Source organism: Haliotis rubra, unplaced genomic scaffold (assembly GCF_003918875.1).
Source record: "Haliotis rubra isolate DU_JTF1 unplaced genomic scaffold, ASM391887v1 Scf1175, whole genome shotgun sequence".
Taxonomy (NCBI): Eukaryota; Metazoa; Mollusca; class Gastropoda; order Lepetellida; family Haliotidae; genus Haliotis; species Haliotis rubra.
Window position 1 is genome coordinate 210,551 of NW_025765087.1, and position 12,874 is coordinate 223,424.

Below are 12,874 nucleotides of genomic sequence, written 5' to 3' on the forward strand. Positions count from 1 at the left end.
CTGGATAATAAAATATTACTAAGTAGCTTTACCAACAAGCAAATAAACAGCTTAAATTTTTTCTACACAAATGGTTTCACTCGGAGTACGCGTGAATGCAGTCAAGTAAGTACACAAAGAAAGGTTATACCTATATAGGAAGTACTGTTGACTTGCTTTAGTCCGTGCATGTTCGGTGTATGCATGCTGTTGATGAGATTGATATTAAACATAGATGGAAATGGTGTTTAGTAGCAGTGTCCCACAGTAACTGTTCATGGCAAAGAAGCACTTGAGATAGCTATTTGATGATGAGTCAAACAATCGTGACTTGGTACATGTGTAGTATACGGACGTGGTTTCACAGCCGTTTGATGTGTGTTCTGGACGATAAATTGTGTGTGGTATTTGTAACAGCGAATTCGGCAATGAAACTACATTCAATCATATGATTCTATGTGAAGTCGTGTTGAGCTTCCATCAACTGGAACCTGAAAGGAAGAACGTGCTGACTGACATCTTACAATCATTTCCCGATTCCCAGCTCTTGATTGTGTGTGTGTGCGTGTGCGTGTGTACAAGTGAATTGAGTTACATCTTCTTTTTGCAATTACGCCAAGCTTTATACAAGAGCCAATGATTCAGGTTTTAATTGTCACAGTAAGTGTTTAGAAAAAGATTTCATCCTATCTGATAATGTGCACTGTTGAGTGTTTAGTGAGTTAAACCGTACTAGAATATTTCGCTCATTTGACGACGTGCATGCCTGTGTATGTGTATTTGTGGCTGATTGCACTAGCCCAGACTTAAGCTGGGTTTATAGTGCTACCTCGCTGAGATACCATGCCACAGTGATGCATGAATACCCAACTCAGACACAATCTACTGACTACGAGCCGACCAGTCCTTGTTTTACCAATTCATGCCGAGCGCCAACAAGTACCATATTTTAATGTCTTTTGGTATAACGCGATGGGGGATCGAACCCGCGACCTTCCGCTCTCCGGGCGGACGCTCTAACCATTACAGCACGGAAGCGGCCGTAAATACGTCCGTATATTATAAGTATATACTGAGTCAAAAAAGAAACTTCACATTCTTTCTTCAGGGCACTATGAAAGAACAAGAGATGGGAAGATGGTTAAATTGTTATTATTTCATTGCTGAGATCTGTGTGATGTACCCGATACAATGACAGTGCCATAATCAGTTCCATTAGGCTACACCGCCGTTCCAAAACTTGGGTATACAGAATATCAAGTCACAAGAATGAAAATGAGAAAATTCTCAGTTCAATATAGTGTATGGCCGCCCCGCGCATTCACCACTGCCAAACACCGTCTCCTCATCGACTGCCTGATGCTTGTGAACACGTGGTTGGGGATTCTGCGCCATTGCTCTTTCAAGGCAGCGCCAAGTTCCTGCAAATTCTGAGGTTGGTTCCTAAGACCACGAAGCCTTCTCCCAAGTGCATCCCAAACGTGCTCTATTGGATTAAGGTCAGGGGACCTCGCCAGTCCATGACGTTGATTCAAGCAAAACGAAGGAAATTTCGTGTCAACATCGCGGAATGCGGTCGAGCATTATCATGCTGGAACTGTAGACCTGGGCCATGAGCCGCCATGTAAGGAACGAGTTCTGGGGTGAGCACCTGGTCGCGGTAAGCAGCAGCTGTGAGGTTTCCACGGATGACCAGAAGTCGGGAACGGTTGTTCCCACAGAAAGCACCCCACACCATGCAACTTCCGCCCCCGAATCTCGACTTCCTGTACACAACATTGGGCATACCGTTCACGACGTCGTCTCCAGACTCTATGCCTGCCGTCCCCGAATCTGAGGGTTAACCTGGATTCATCGCTAAAGACGACTCGATGCTAATCTCTCTGGGTCCATCGGAGGTGACGTTGGGCCCACAGCAGACGTTGACGTTGATGAGACGGCATCAATATTGGACCACGATATGGACGTCTAGAATGGAGATTGGCAGCCCGCAACCGATTTCGAATGGTCTGTGAGGACAGTCGACCTCTAAACATCTCAGCCCTGGTTCGTGTAGCCGGCAGAAATCTGTCACATAGGTGACGTAGGACGATTGACGGTCTTCTGCTCGTGACGTCACACGTGGACGACCCGACCTTGGGCGATCAGAAGTGGTGCCAGTTTGTTGTAGACGACCTCGCAAGTCATACACAGTACGACGGCTGCATCCCATTGCTCTTGCGACGTCAATAACTGATCTTCCCGCTTGCAACATGCCAACGGCACGTTCACGTTGCACATTTGACAATCGTGGTATTTCAAGTACCGTTAGAACTGTGGTTTAAAAGTGAGTTTTTCCAATTCTTGAGGCCAATGCAAACACGTGCATATGAAGAAAACTTCGATGTGAAGATCACGTGATCGACTGCACGTGCAAAACCTGATTTGGCACTTACGTCATTTGCACGACGAATGGATGGGTTTGAGTGGGTTTTGCTAACGTTTTTCTAGAGTCGAAAGATAGGGATCCCATTTCGGATACATAGATGTATCATCAGAGAAAGATTATTCATTATTTTTCAAATTACATTTTGTGAAGTTTCTTTTTAGACTCAGTATATATATATATATATGTCAAGTCATGTTTGCTTGTCCCATCATCAAATAGCTATCTCAAGCTACAACCAGAAACTGCTGGTGGTACACATTGTGCGGTGCACAGTCACGTTTGGTGTCAAGGTTACACAACGACAGAGTGTTCTATCTCCCACCACGTGCAAGAGTGCACATAGCTGCATGTGACTACGCCGGGTGAAGCTGTAGCGATATATTAAGCTAAACCATAGTCGTGAAATACGTAAAACTGTAATTCGAAGAAACAGCCGCTGGATCAGTGAATTCCTGTTGCCATGGCATTGAGAGGAAAAGTTGCGCTCGTCACAGGTGAGATTATTCATGGTGTAATTATAAGTTGTGTAAAGATCTGCATGTCATGTCTATATATTCCAGGAGATTGGTATGTAGGACACACGTAGGGATGGTTACAGTGGCAAAAGTTGTGCTTATTACAGATGAAATTGCTCATAGCGTCGGTTGTATGAGGATGTTTGTATGTCCGGATACTGGTATGTGAGACAAATACTAGTTGTACGAGGAGATGATGAGTTAATTTTAAACGATATTTAGGTTACGTTAATCACATACCTCACTGTACTGAAGGAAAAACCTATTTTATCGAAAGCCCAAACGCCGATGCATGTAACGATGGTAGCCACCTTTAACCCACTAAACACTCAACAGTGCACATCATCAGATAGGATGAAATCTTTTTCTAAACACTTACTGTGACAATTTCAACCTGAATCATTGGCTCGTACAAGCTTGGCGTAATTGCAAAAGAAGATGTAACTCAATTCACTTGTACACACGCACACGCGCACACACACACAATCAAGAGCTGGGAATTGGGAAATGATTGTAAGATGTCAGTCAGCACGTTCTTCCTTTCAGGTTCCAGTTCAGGAATTGGGGCAGGAATTGCAACAGTACTTGCGAGAGAAGGAGCCAAACTGTCACTGACTGGCAGGAACGAGAAGAATTTGGAGGAAGTGGCCAAGAACTGCAAGACGGAAGCTTCTGACGTAAATAGGAATCAATAGAGAAATCTTGAGTTGATGGAGAAATCCGCATCCATTTCTATACATTTATATATGCCGATTTATTCATGAAGACATGACCCTACAATACTTGCCCCTGGTTTCATGATTGACAGGGATTTCTGTCCTCAAGGACATGTTGAGGCGTGCCTTGGAAAAAACGTTCCTTAACCAATTATCGGCTCTATTTCCTCACTGGCAAGTAGAGGGAATTCACATTCATATAGATAGAATGGTTTTCAATAACGTTCTGTTTCAGGATGTTCTCACAAATGTAGGTGACATCACACAGGATGCTTTCAGAAAGACTGTGGTGGAAGCAACCAGGAAGAAGTTCGGGAAAATAGACATTCTGGTGAGTACATGCAACTACTTTAGAATGGTTGGACGGACATATGCTTGCATACTTTCTGTACCATCAGAAAGAAAACAATAGTTCACGTTTTGTGGATAATCCGGAATCAGACACGTTCAGCTGAACTTACTGCTTGAAACTGATGGTGCTGTGTCTTGATAATCGCGACATAAGACCATCATTGAAAAATGGCTCGTGTACAGAGTATATGGCAACTAGGCTTCCGATAACCTGAATAGCATTGAGATCTCTTTTAACACAAATGAAAACAAGTTAAGCTACTGGGCAATTTTCTTCTATAGATTTTCACACTTTTCATAAAACTGTGTTTAGAATCTTCGATGGTAGTGAAAAAGAACTACGATTACAGTTGGAAAGTTTGTAGATGGACTCTGCAAGAACTATATCAGGAATTCAGAAATATTCTCTATTCTATGGCATTTATAAGTTTAGGTTACATGAAGGTAATAGCCATTATGATTTATGTCTGAAACAAGAATAAGCATTTTTCATGTGGTGTTTGTCCAATGAAAATCCGATTTTGGAACAATGTCTTTTCAGGAGTAAGAATTTCTACTTCAATATCAAAATCGAATCGAGCATGGAAACATCTAATACCTCAGCCCTTTCTTACTATTCTGACGGTACTGGAATACACAAATAGGTCATGCAGCTTGTAGTAGACCATCTTTACAAATTTGGCTTAGTTACAGATCCATCCCGCAAATGTCGGCACCACACGAACTGACTCATTATAAAATATAATTTGATTTATAAGCTGTAAGAGCATGCCCCTGATGATTTTTCCCTTTGTGAGTAAAATAATTTAAACTAATACACCGATTACACGGAGAATCCACTAACCATTAAATTAAACATGCCTTGCTTTGGGGTAGAGCCATTTGGTGTAGAGCTTTTACCATTGCCATGTGTACATATTATGGCAATATCACCACGATCTTGATCCAGATCTGAACCCATTTTGGAACCACTAGGCCAAACAATACTTATATGAGGCCACTCAAGACATCGGATGTTCATTGGATAAGTGGTGTATACTGATATTATTAATCACAAGATTCTCTGGAATATGTGCAGTAGTCCTTACATTACTGGTTGTTTAAAATGTACATGAACAATTGTGTTATCTTTTGTTTGTGTTTAGGTGAACAATGCTGGGATCACAGGGATCAGCCCACTGCAATCAACGACCAAAGAACTGTACGACAGTGTCATGGCCATAAACGTGGAGGCACCTCTGTTTTTGACACAGTTAGTTGCACCGTATTTGATTGAAACTAAAGGTACTTTCTTGTAAGTGAGTGTGTTTGTATGACAAAAAGGATGATTTTAACTTTCCAATAGTCCACTTCTCTTTCATGTCGAGCAATATTCCACCAGCCTTTGGTGTTTACATTTTACAACACTGGATTGTTTGCTTACAAACAACATCATACAGCAGTAATGCTGCTGAAGCAAAGATATAGTCATGATACAGTTACAGTTGTACAATCAACTCTGCTTTTAAGAGAGACTTCTTATGAATGTGGTAAGGGTTTCTACTTACCACGTGTATGGTTTTTGGCCTGACATTATTTTAAACCAGTGATTTCTGAAGATAATTAAGTGCGTCAAGATTTTGGACAATACAATGTTTAACAGGAGTATATGCTGAGTGTTGCAGCCACAAATTGCTCCTCGTGTCAGACAAAGGATGTGATTGTACGTCTTGATGCAGTGGTCCAAACGTATTGAGTACCTAACATAGGTCATATAAACATTTTCCAATAACTAAGATACAAATAAGATGTCCACATCTAAAACCTGATATTTTCCTGTTTTCTTCAGTAGCATGTTACGTATGTCAGTCGTTATAGGGCTTAACACATCTTTTTTGTTTCAGGATGTGTGGTTAATATCTCATCTTGCGGCACGAGTACAATTGTGAGTGTGATGTTGACATACACAATAATGATTCACAACCTGTAAAACCAACCTACTTCAAACCTAATCCATTGATTTCAGAATAGGCCACATCCTAAAGCAAGGCATGACCAAAGTGAGTGTTGTGTGAGTAAAGGAAGAAGTAGTAGTGGTAATTTAAGTGTCTTCCTCCCTTTTTGTTGTGGGTAGATTCCAATTTACAAGGAAATGGGAACGTTGTACACCTGCATGTCACCTTTGTGGTGTCGCATTTGGCAAGTCACTTGGTTTCTTGTTTGTGTCCATTGTGTACCCTGTTTTCTGTCATCACCCCGTTATACTGGTAAATGTGTCGGAGATGGTGATTTCAGGTGTGGAGATAATGTTGTTTTGAAAACTAAAGCGAAAAAAAGTCTCAGATCTAATCTTACCTTGATGGGACAAATATTGAACCTTATCCTACCGCGCCGTTTTAGATATGTGTATGAACTGGAGTAAACAATCTACATCTGTTAATTCCATCTATCATGCAAAGACCATTCAACTTATGATCAATCTTCTCTCCCGTGCAGGTTCCGGGATTCGGTATCTACGTCATGTCGAAGGCGGCCTTGGATACATACACAAGATACCTTGCACATGGTAAAAATGCAAAACGTTTCTGAAAAGCATTTAATGCCCACTCATGTGAGGTGATAGAGTTTGCTGTGCAGACCTTTACTGATCAAGCATCCAATCATCGTGGGTTGTAACAAAGCATTTAAATTTTGACGACGAAACATCACGCTGTACATATAACTACACCTAGTGAAATGCTTCATCTCCATTATTTGTAATCCAGTCAAGGCAAAGGTGATAAGGGCTAGCTCAAGCCCCATATTTACATCATATATAGTTGAAAAGACAGAAATGGTGGATAGTTAAAAGGTTAGAGAAAAACTGATACTGGAATTCTTTTTGACATTGTGCAGAAACTGAAACTTCTGAAATAGGAAAGTAGCTTAAACCAAATCAGTCACTCAATGTGTAACACGAAAAGCCTTTAAAGAGGCAACGTTGGAGGCACCTGAGTAAATTACGAAATTTAGTGAGAAGAACATGAGATGATTTGGGAATGAGGATGATTTCAAAAGCATCACGATGACCATAACTCCGTCTATAACAGGTTGGCTGTACTCTCATCACCAGTATATGACATTTACTCTAACCATGTCTGGAAGAGAAGTACTAGTGACGGACGGAGGTACTATAGTCCTACACAGTGCTACCGACGGCCAGCGTCTGTAAGCACAGTGATTGTTAAGATGGCATAACACGTATGCTCACCGCTCAGCACACACAGTTGGCAGAAAGTTCATTTGTAATAATTCAAGTGCATATTGTAGAGAAAAATAGCTTTAAACGAAATCAGTCACTCGATATGTAATGAACAGATTCAGCTTGAACATGAAGTACATGGTTTTATGGAACACGAACTCCGAGTTTTCTTGGTTCTAAAGGAGCTATACCTGTCACAGGAGGCAATTGGTTGACACTATATTACTAAACAGCTTTACCAACAATCGAATAAACAGCAAAATTTCTCTCTACAGAAATGGTTTCACACGGAGTGCGCGTGAATGCAGTCAAGTAAGTACACAAAGAAAGGTAATATTTATTTAGAAAGTACTGTTGACTTGTTTTAGTCAGTGCATGTTCGGTTTTGTTTGTTGTTAAACGCCGCACTCAGCAATATTCAAGCTATACGGAGGCGGTCTATAAATAGTTTGGACCAGACAATCCAGTGATCTACAACAGAAGCATCGATCTACGCAATTGGGATACAATGACATGTGACAATCAATAATATCTACTATGTAAAACCAGTAATCTATCAAGTCTTACAATTTTAGAGTATCGATCACTTCATACATGCACACGTGGAGCACATGAAGGAGGAAGTTGGAACTGACAAACAGGAAGTAGTTTTGGAACAAACCAGTAAATCAGCACATCATGTGTCCTTTTGGTTACACGAAGGTAAACACTATCCTTGTGACTGTTACACTTTGTGTTTGTATTCACTGTCAGATGTGTTGTCTTTTGTTATTGTTGTATTTGGCACGATTGTTCTTTTCACGATGTTGTTTTCACTGTTTCAGCCCAGGTTACATACCCACTCAAATATTGTCTCGCCTGTTATCGAAAGAAGATTTGGCCAAGGTAATTATGTTGGTGCTGCCATACCTGGAGGGGAAACCGAAAATTAATAAGAAGAGTAACTTTTATGTCCACTTGTCAAACATTGAAAACGAACCTTGCCATAACCAGGTGTCATTCACGCAGAACCAACAAATCATTTAATCAATAATTCTCGTAATGATTGACTGTTGTTTAACGCCGCACTCAACAATATTGCAGCTGTATGGCGGCATACATATCGAGTCTGGACAAGTGAATGAGCATCGATCTAGTCGTCTCTTACGACAAGCGTGGGATGCTGAATACCAATTCTAACCCGGATCTTCACCGGTCTCGTAATGAATGTAAATCAGGCTGGTTTTCGAAAATACATTTTCCTTCATAACAAGATGAATAAACGACATTGTTTCTCTCACTGACTCATTCACGCTGTTCCAGATGGAGAGTGCCGTGACTAAAGAAACGCCAGTTGGTCGAGCGGGTACCGCAGAAGAAATTGGTCACATTGTGGCTTTCCTAGCCTCGGAGAAAGCAGCCTTTGTGACTGGAGAATGTTTCAGGGCCGATGGTGGGTACACAATGACCACACCAGTCCTTACATAAGGCAGATGGTCACAAGACGCCCACATGCCTCCATCGATCGCAGACTGTGTATCTGATGTGTACCACATAGGCTAGACAATTACCAATGAAATTTGACATATGAGTTCTATTTATATGGTACAAATTAAAAACAAACAAATCCTGAAATATTAACAATACTGACACAGTGCCAGTTAAGAAAACCAAGATACTGTTCCAGTTATGCTTATATAAATAAATATTGATGCACATGCTGAAGTCATGTTGGTTATTTGTTTGGGTGGGAAGGTTGATGGGAGTCCAAGCTTCAGTCACTGTCTCGTCCGGTCATCGTTGATTATTAGCAGTTTTCTACCGTCACTACTGATGTAAACATAGGTGTTGTAAAAATAAGTGAAATACACGTGGTTACCAAATCGATCAAGCCAGTCTATCACAGTTAGCACCACACGTTCACACCCACCCCTTCTATAGATTTGTTTGTTCAACAGAGTCACCGTCAGTGACCCATATGTTTGCAGACATTAAACACGCATGAACAAGCATAGCAGACGTTAACACATCTGGTCAGATATTCCTTGTTTACATTTTCTGTCATAACAAGTATGGGATATTCGAAGAAATCAGGTGAAGTGATGGTAATGTATGAAATATATTGGAAGCACAGATGTGGAATGACAATCAACAGGACCTGACGATTATGTACTGTGAGGATACAAACAACAGGGCTGTGTACTCAAAGCATGAACATTTAAGATGTTCAGTAATCAGTATTGGGCTAAGCCCCCAAGATGAGTCAGCATTAATCATTTATTAAAAAGATTGGCATGGTCCCAATGTTCGCATGGTCCCAATGTTCGCTGGTAATATAAATAGTATTAAACTTTTTTTCTAATTGGTATATTTTTAAAGTATGACGTTTGTATTTGTAAAAACAACCCAGAATATATGTGAGCATTGTAGTCTTGAGAGACAACACGTGATTCCGCATTGTGCGGAAACATTATGCCTGTAACTACTAGTATTTCCGGCTCTTACAGCCTGGTTTCTCATTAATCGATCCTCGAATAGGGCGCTTTATCTTTGCAGAAACCTGTTCAAGTCTGCAAATGCTGTGAAGTGGACCATGATAATAAGAACAACAATAGAGAATTACTTGACGGATGGAAGGATGGATGGAGAGTGCCGTTGTTGGCCGAGGGCTTCGGCAAATGATAATGCACTGAACAATAGCGTTACCGTTTTTATAGCTATATGGATAGAATTTTTAATAAACTGAAAACAAACAAGGGTATAGGTTTGAAGCATTTGCTGCTGCTAACAACACACGACGGAGGTCACCGACACACATTTTACAAATATGGAAACGTCATAGAACACAAGATAGGGGTACCAAGCTGGCTTTACATATGAAAGTAGATCTTGCAAACATAGTTGTTGAATCCAGAACAAATTTTCATGTATCTAAAGAGAAACTTGTTTCGGAATTTAGAGTCCAGTATTAGTCCTCACGACAAACATTTATTCATGTCGTGGTCGTCTTGGCTACTGTAGTACTGTGTTGCTGCGCCGGGCTGTAAATACTTTCTTTTTAGATTTCTTTCAAATCCGCGAACACCTGGTGTCATCACCGATTCCTTCATATATATTTCCCAGCTATTGTGGCCTCCAGACCAAATAGAATCTGATGATAGTCACGAGTGTGTGGAGGTCATTCTTCACCGAAGAGACCTATATACATCTAACAGGGATTAACAAAGACAACAAGATGATATGCATAAACGGGACTAACAACAAACAAGGATATTTGTTGGAGAAAGCCAACCGTTCATGAAGTAAGGCGATGTAAATAGCTGATGAAATTGATGATTAACAATAGCCTCAGTTATCAAAAGGAGGTATCAACGCCATGTCGAAGGCATGTTGATACATAAAACCATTTGTAAACGTCGGATTGTGCACTCCTCTGAGCTGCAAAGTCTTCTGGGTGTAAGTACTAATCCTCAATAGATAGATAGTTTCTTTGTTGCTGTGCTTTCCATAAACGTCAGTTTGAGCCTGGGATTCTAACTTACATTAATGCCCTTTTCGCTTTCACCAACCTGCTCTATATATACTACCCATCAAATGTTTAGACTCATCTAAAGCACATATGTTATGTATATATGAAGGGTTACATCGAAGATGAATTTCTCCACTAACGTCGGGGAACCATCAGCAAACCTAACGAGGATCATGCATCGAATTGCTGAAAAGAACGTGCAAATATCATGCATGTGACCAGCTGCGTTTTAGTGTAAAGTTTTGTTATGAATTTGTCTTTTTTCACTGAGTTTCATCATTTATTGAACTCATGGCAATTATCTTTTCAACATTACGAATTTGTTTTACAATATATCAGTTCATGTGTAAACAGTACCCTTAAATATAATGGACTATGTTGCAAAATCTAGTTAAGAACAGTGGTCTGAAGTAAGTGAGACTAAACTTTTGATGGGTAGTATACAAATACATCAAGTGATGACAGAATACCAGTTTTGTTTAAGATTATCAAGAAAACTCAGTTTAACCATTCCTATAAAAGTGTAAATGTTACACCCGGTGGGTAAGCTGTATTGTGCATTGCTTGCAAATACATTTGCTGTTAATGTGTGTACTCAATTTAACACTTCCAGTAACACCAACCAACTTAACATCAACTAACACTGGTGATGCAGCCTATTCCTATCAAGAGAAATAATTACCTGCTCGAGGTTGTCTGCTGAAGCGGAGCTCCACACAAATTCACTTAGTATATTTGATTTAATGTAGTTTTACTACTATAACGAAATATTTGCACATTTGTATCTGACCACATGCTGAACACTCTCTTCTGATACCTCCATGAGGGATGTATCTCCATGAGGGATGTATCAACAGTGATGCTTATCTTCAAGTATAAACGGAACCTCAATAGAACTCAAGCGTTTTTTTTTCTTTTGTTCTTTTTTTTGCTGCGAAACAGGAACAATTTGTGGCGCCCAGTATATCCTCCTGTTAAACATTGGTTAGTCCTAAGTATTGAGGCGCTTTGTTTTTAGTATCTTCAGAAATCACTGTGCCTTAAAATAATGTCAGGCCTAAAAGCCTACCCATGGTAAAACTATCCACACTCACTCACAAGAAAGTGCCTTTAGATTCAATCAGATACGGTGCAACTAACTGTGTGAAAAACACATTCGCCTCCACGTGTACGGCCATAATTCTGTCGTAGAGCTCTTTGGACACTGATTGCAGAGGACTTGGACCTGCGATCCCAGCATTGTTCACCTAAACATGGACAAAAGATACTACAGTTGTTTGTGGACTTGTTTGACAACCAGCAATGTGAGAACATATTCCAGAGAATCTTGTGATTAACAATGTGATCAAAGATTATAACATGGTATCCACCAGTCATCCAACGAACATCCGATGTCTTGAGTAGACTCTTATAACTATGGTTTAGCCTAGTGGTTTCAACATTGGTACAGATCTGGATCAGGATCCCATATCTGGGCTTGTCCGTGGTGATATTGCCATAATATATACCCATGGTAATGGTAAAAGCCACTCTACACCAAACCAAAACATGTTGAACTTATTGGTTAATGGATCTTCCATATAATCGGTGCATTATTTTACATTGTAAACCAAAAGTCACTGTGTTCTTTAATCTGATTGGTTGAAAAACGTGATCAAATGGTATTTGATTCCCGGAAATTGTCTGCGTATTAATACATACAAACATCGCTCACACCGTTGTATTGACGCCGTCGTTTCCAAACGAATTTCCGTACTTCAAATACTCAATAACACCCGGAAATTGGCCAACACATGATGTTTACCTCCTAAGTATATTACTCACAAAGGGAAAAAAGGACTAGGGGCATGCTCTTACAGCTTGTAAATCAAAATATAGTTTTATGATCAGTCAGTTCGTATGGGTTACGACATTTGCAGGATGGATCTGTAATTAAGCAAAATTTGTAAAGATGGTCTACTACTAGCTGCATGTCTCATTTGTGTATGTAACTTTTCCCATACCGTCCGAATAGTAAGGAGGAGCTGAGTTATTAGACGTTTCCCTGCTTGATTTGAATTTTGAAAATGACTGACTGACTGACTGAGTTTAGTTTTACGCCGCTTTTAGCAATATTCCAGCAATATCACGGCGGGGGAAACCAGAAATGGGCTTAAC

At 40.3% G+C, this 12,874-nt stretch overlaps 2 protein-coding genes across 4 annotated transcripts in view; one reads left to right on the forward strand and one right to left on the reverse strand.

The window, feature by feature from the left end:
- Positions 1–2,719: 2,719 nt before the first annotated feature.
- On the forward strand, positions 2,720–8,913 carry LOC124258595 (uncharacterized oxidoreductase MexAM1_META1p0182-like). 2 transcript variants are annotated; one of them, XM_046692670.1, is made up of 9 exons: positions 2,720–2,901; positions 3,469–3,599; positions 3,874–3,969; positions 5,135–5,273; positions 5,873–5,913; positions 6,465–6,534; positions 7,485–7,521; positions 8,039–8,094; positions 8,512–8,672. In XM_046692670.1, exons 1-9 carry the CDS (start codon positions 2,868–2,870, stop codon positions 8,529–8,531), a joined length of 624 nt encoding a protein of 207 aa, XP_046548626.1. In that variant the 5' UTR covers positions 2,720–2,867; the 3' UTR covers positions 8,532–8,672. The 2 variants fall into 2 exon arrangements, with proteins under 2 accessions (XP_046548626.1, XP_046548620.1); XM_046692664.1 differs by having other exon boundaries at positions 2,728–2,901; positions 8,034–8,094; positions 8,512–8,913.
- A 3,024-nt stretch (positions 8,914–11,937) lies between these two features.
- LOC124258639 (uncharacterized oxidoreductase MexAM1_META1p0182-like) overlaps positions 11,938–12,874 on the reverse strand; it is a 36,595-nt gene continuing 35,658 nt past the window's right edge. For both annotated transcript variants that reach the window (XR_006893641.1, XR_006893640.1), the window contains one exon: positions 11,938–11,964. The gene's annotated coding sequence lies outside the window, so the exon portion shown is untranslated. The remainder of the gene's footprint in view (positions 11,965–12,874) is intronic.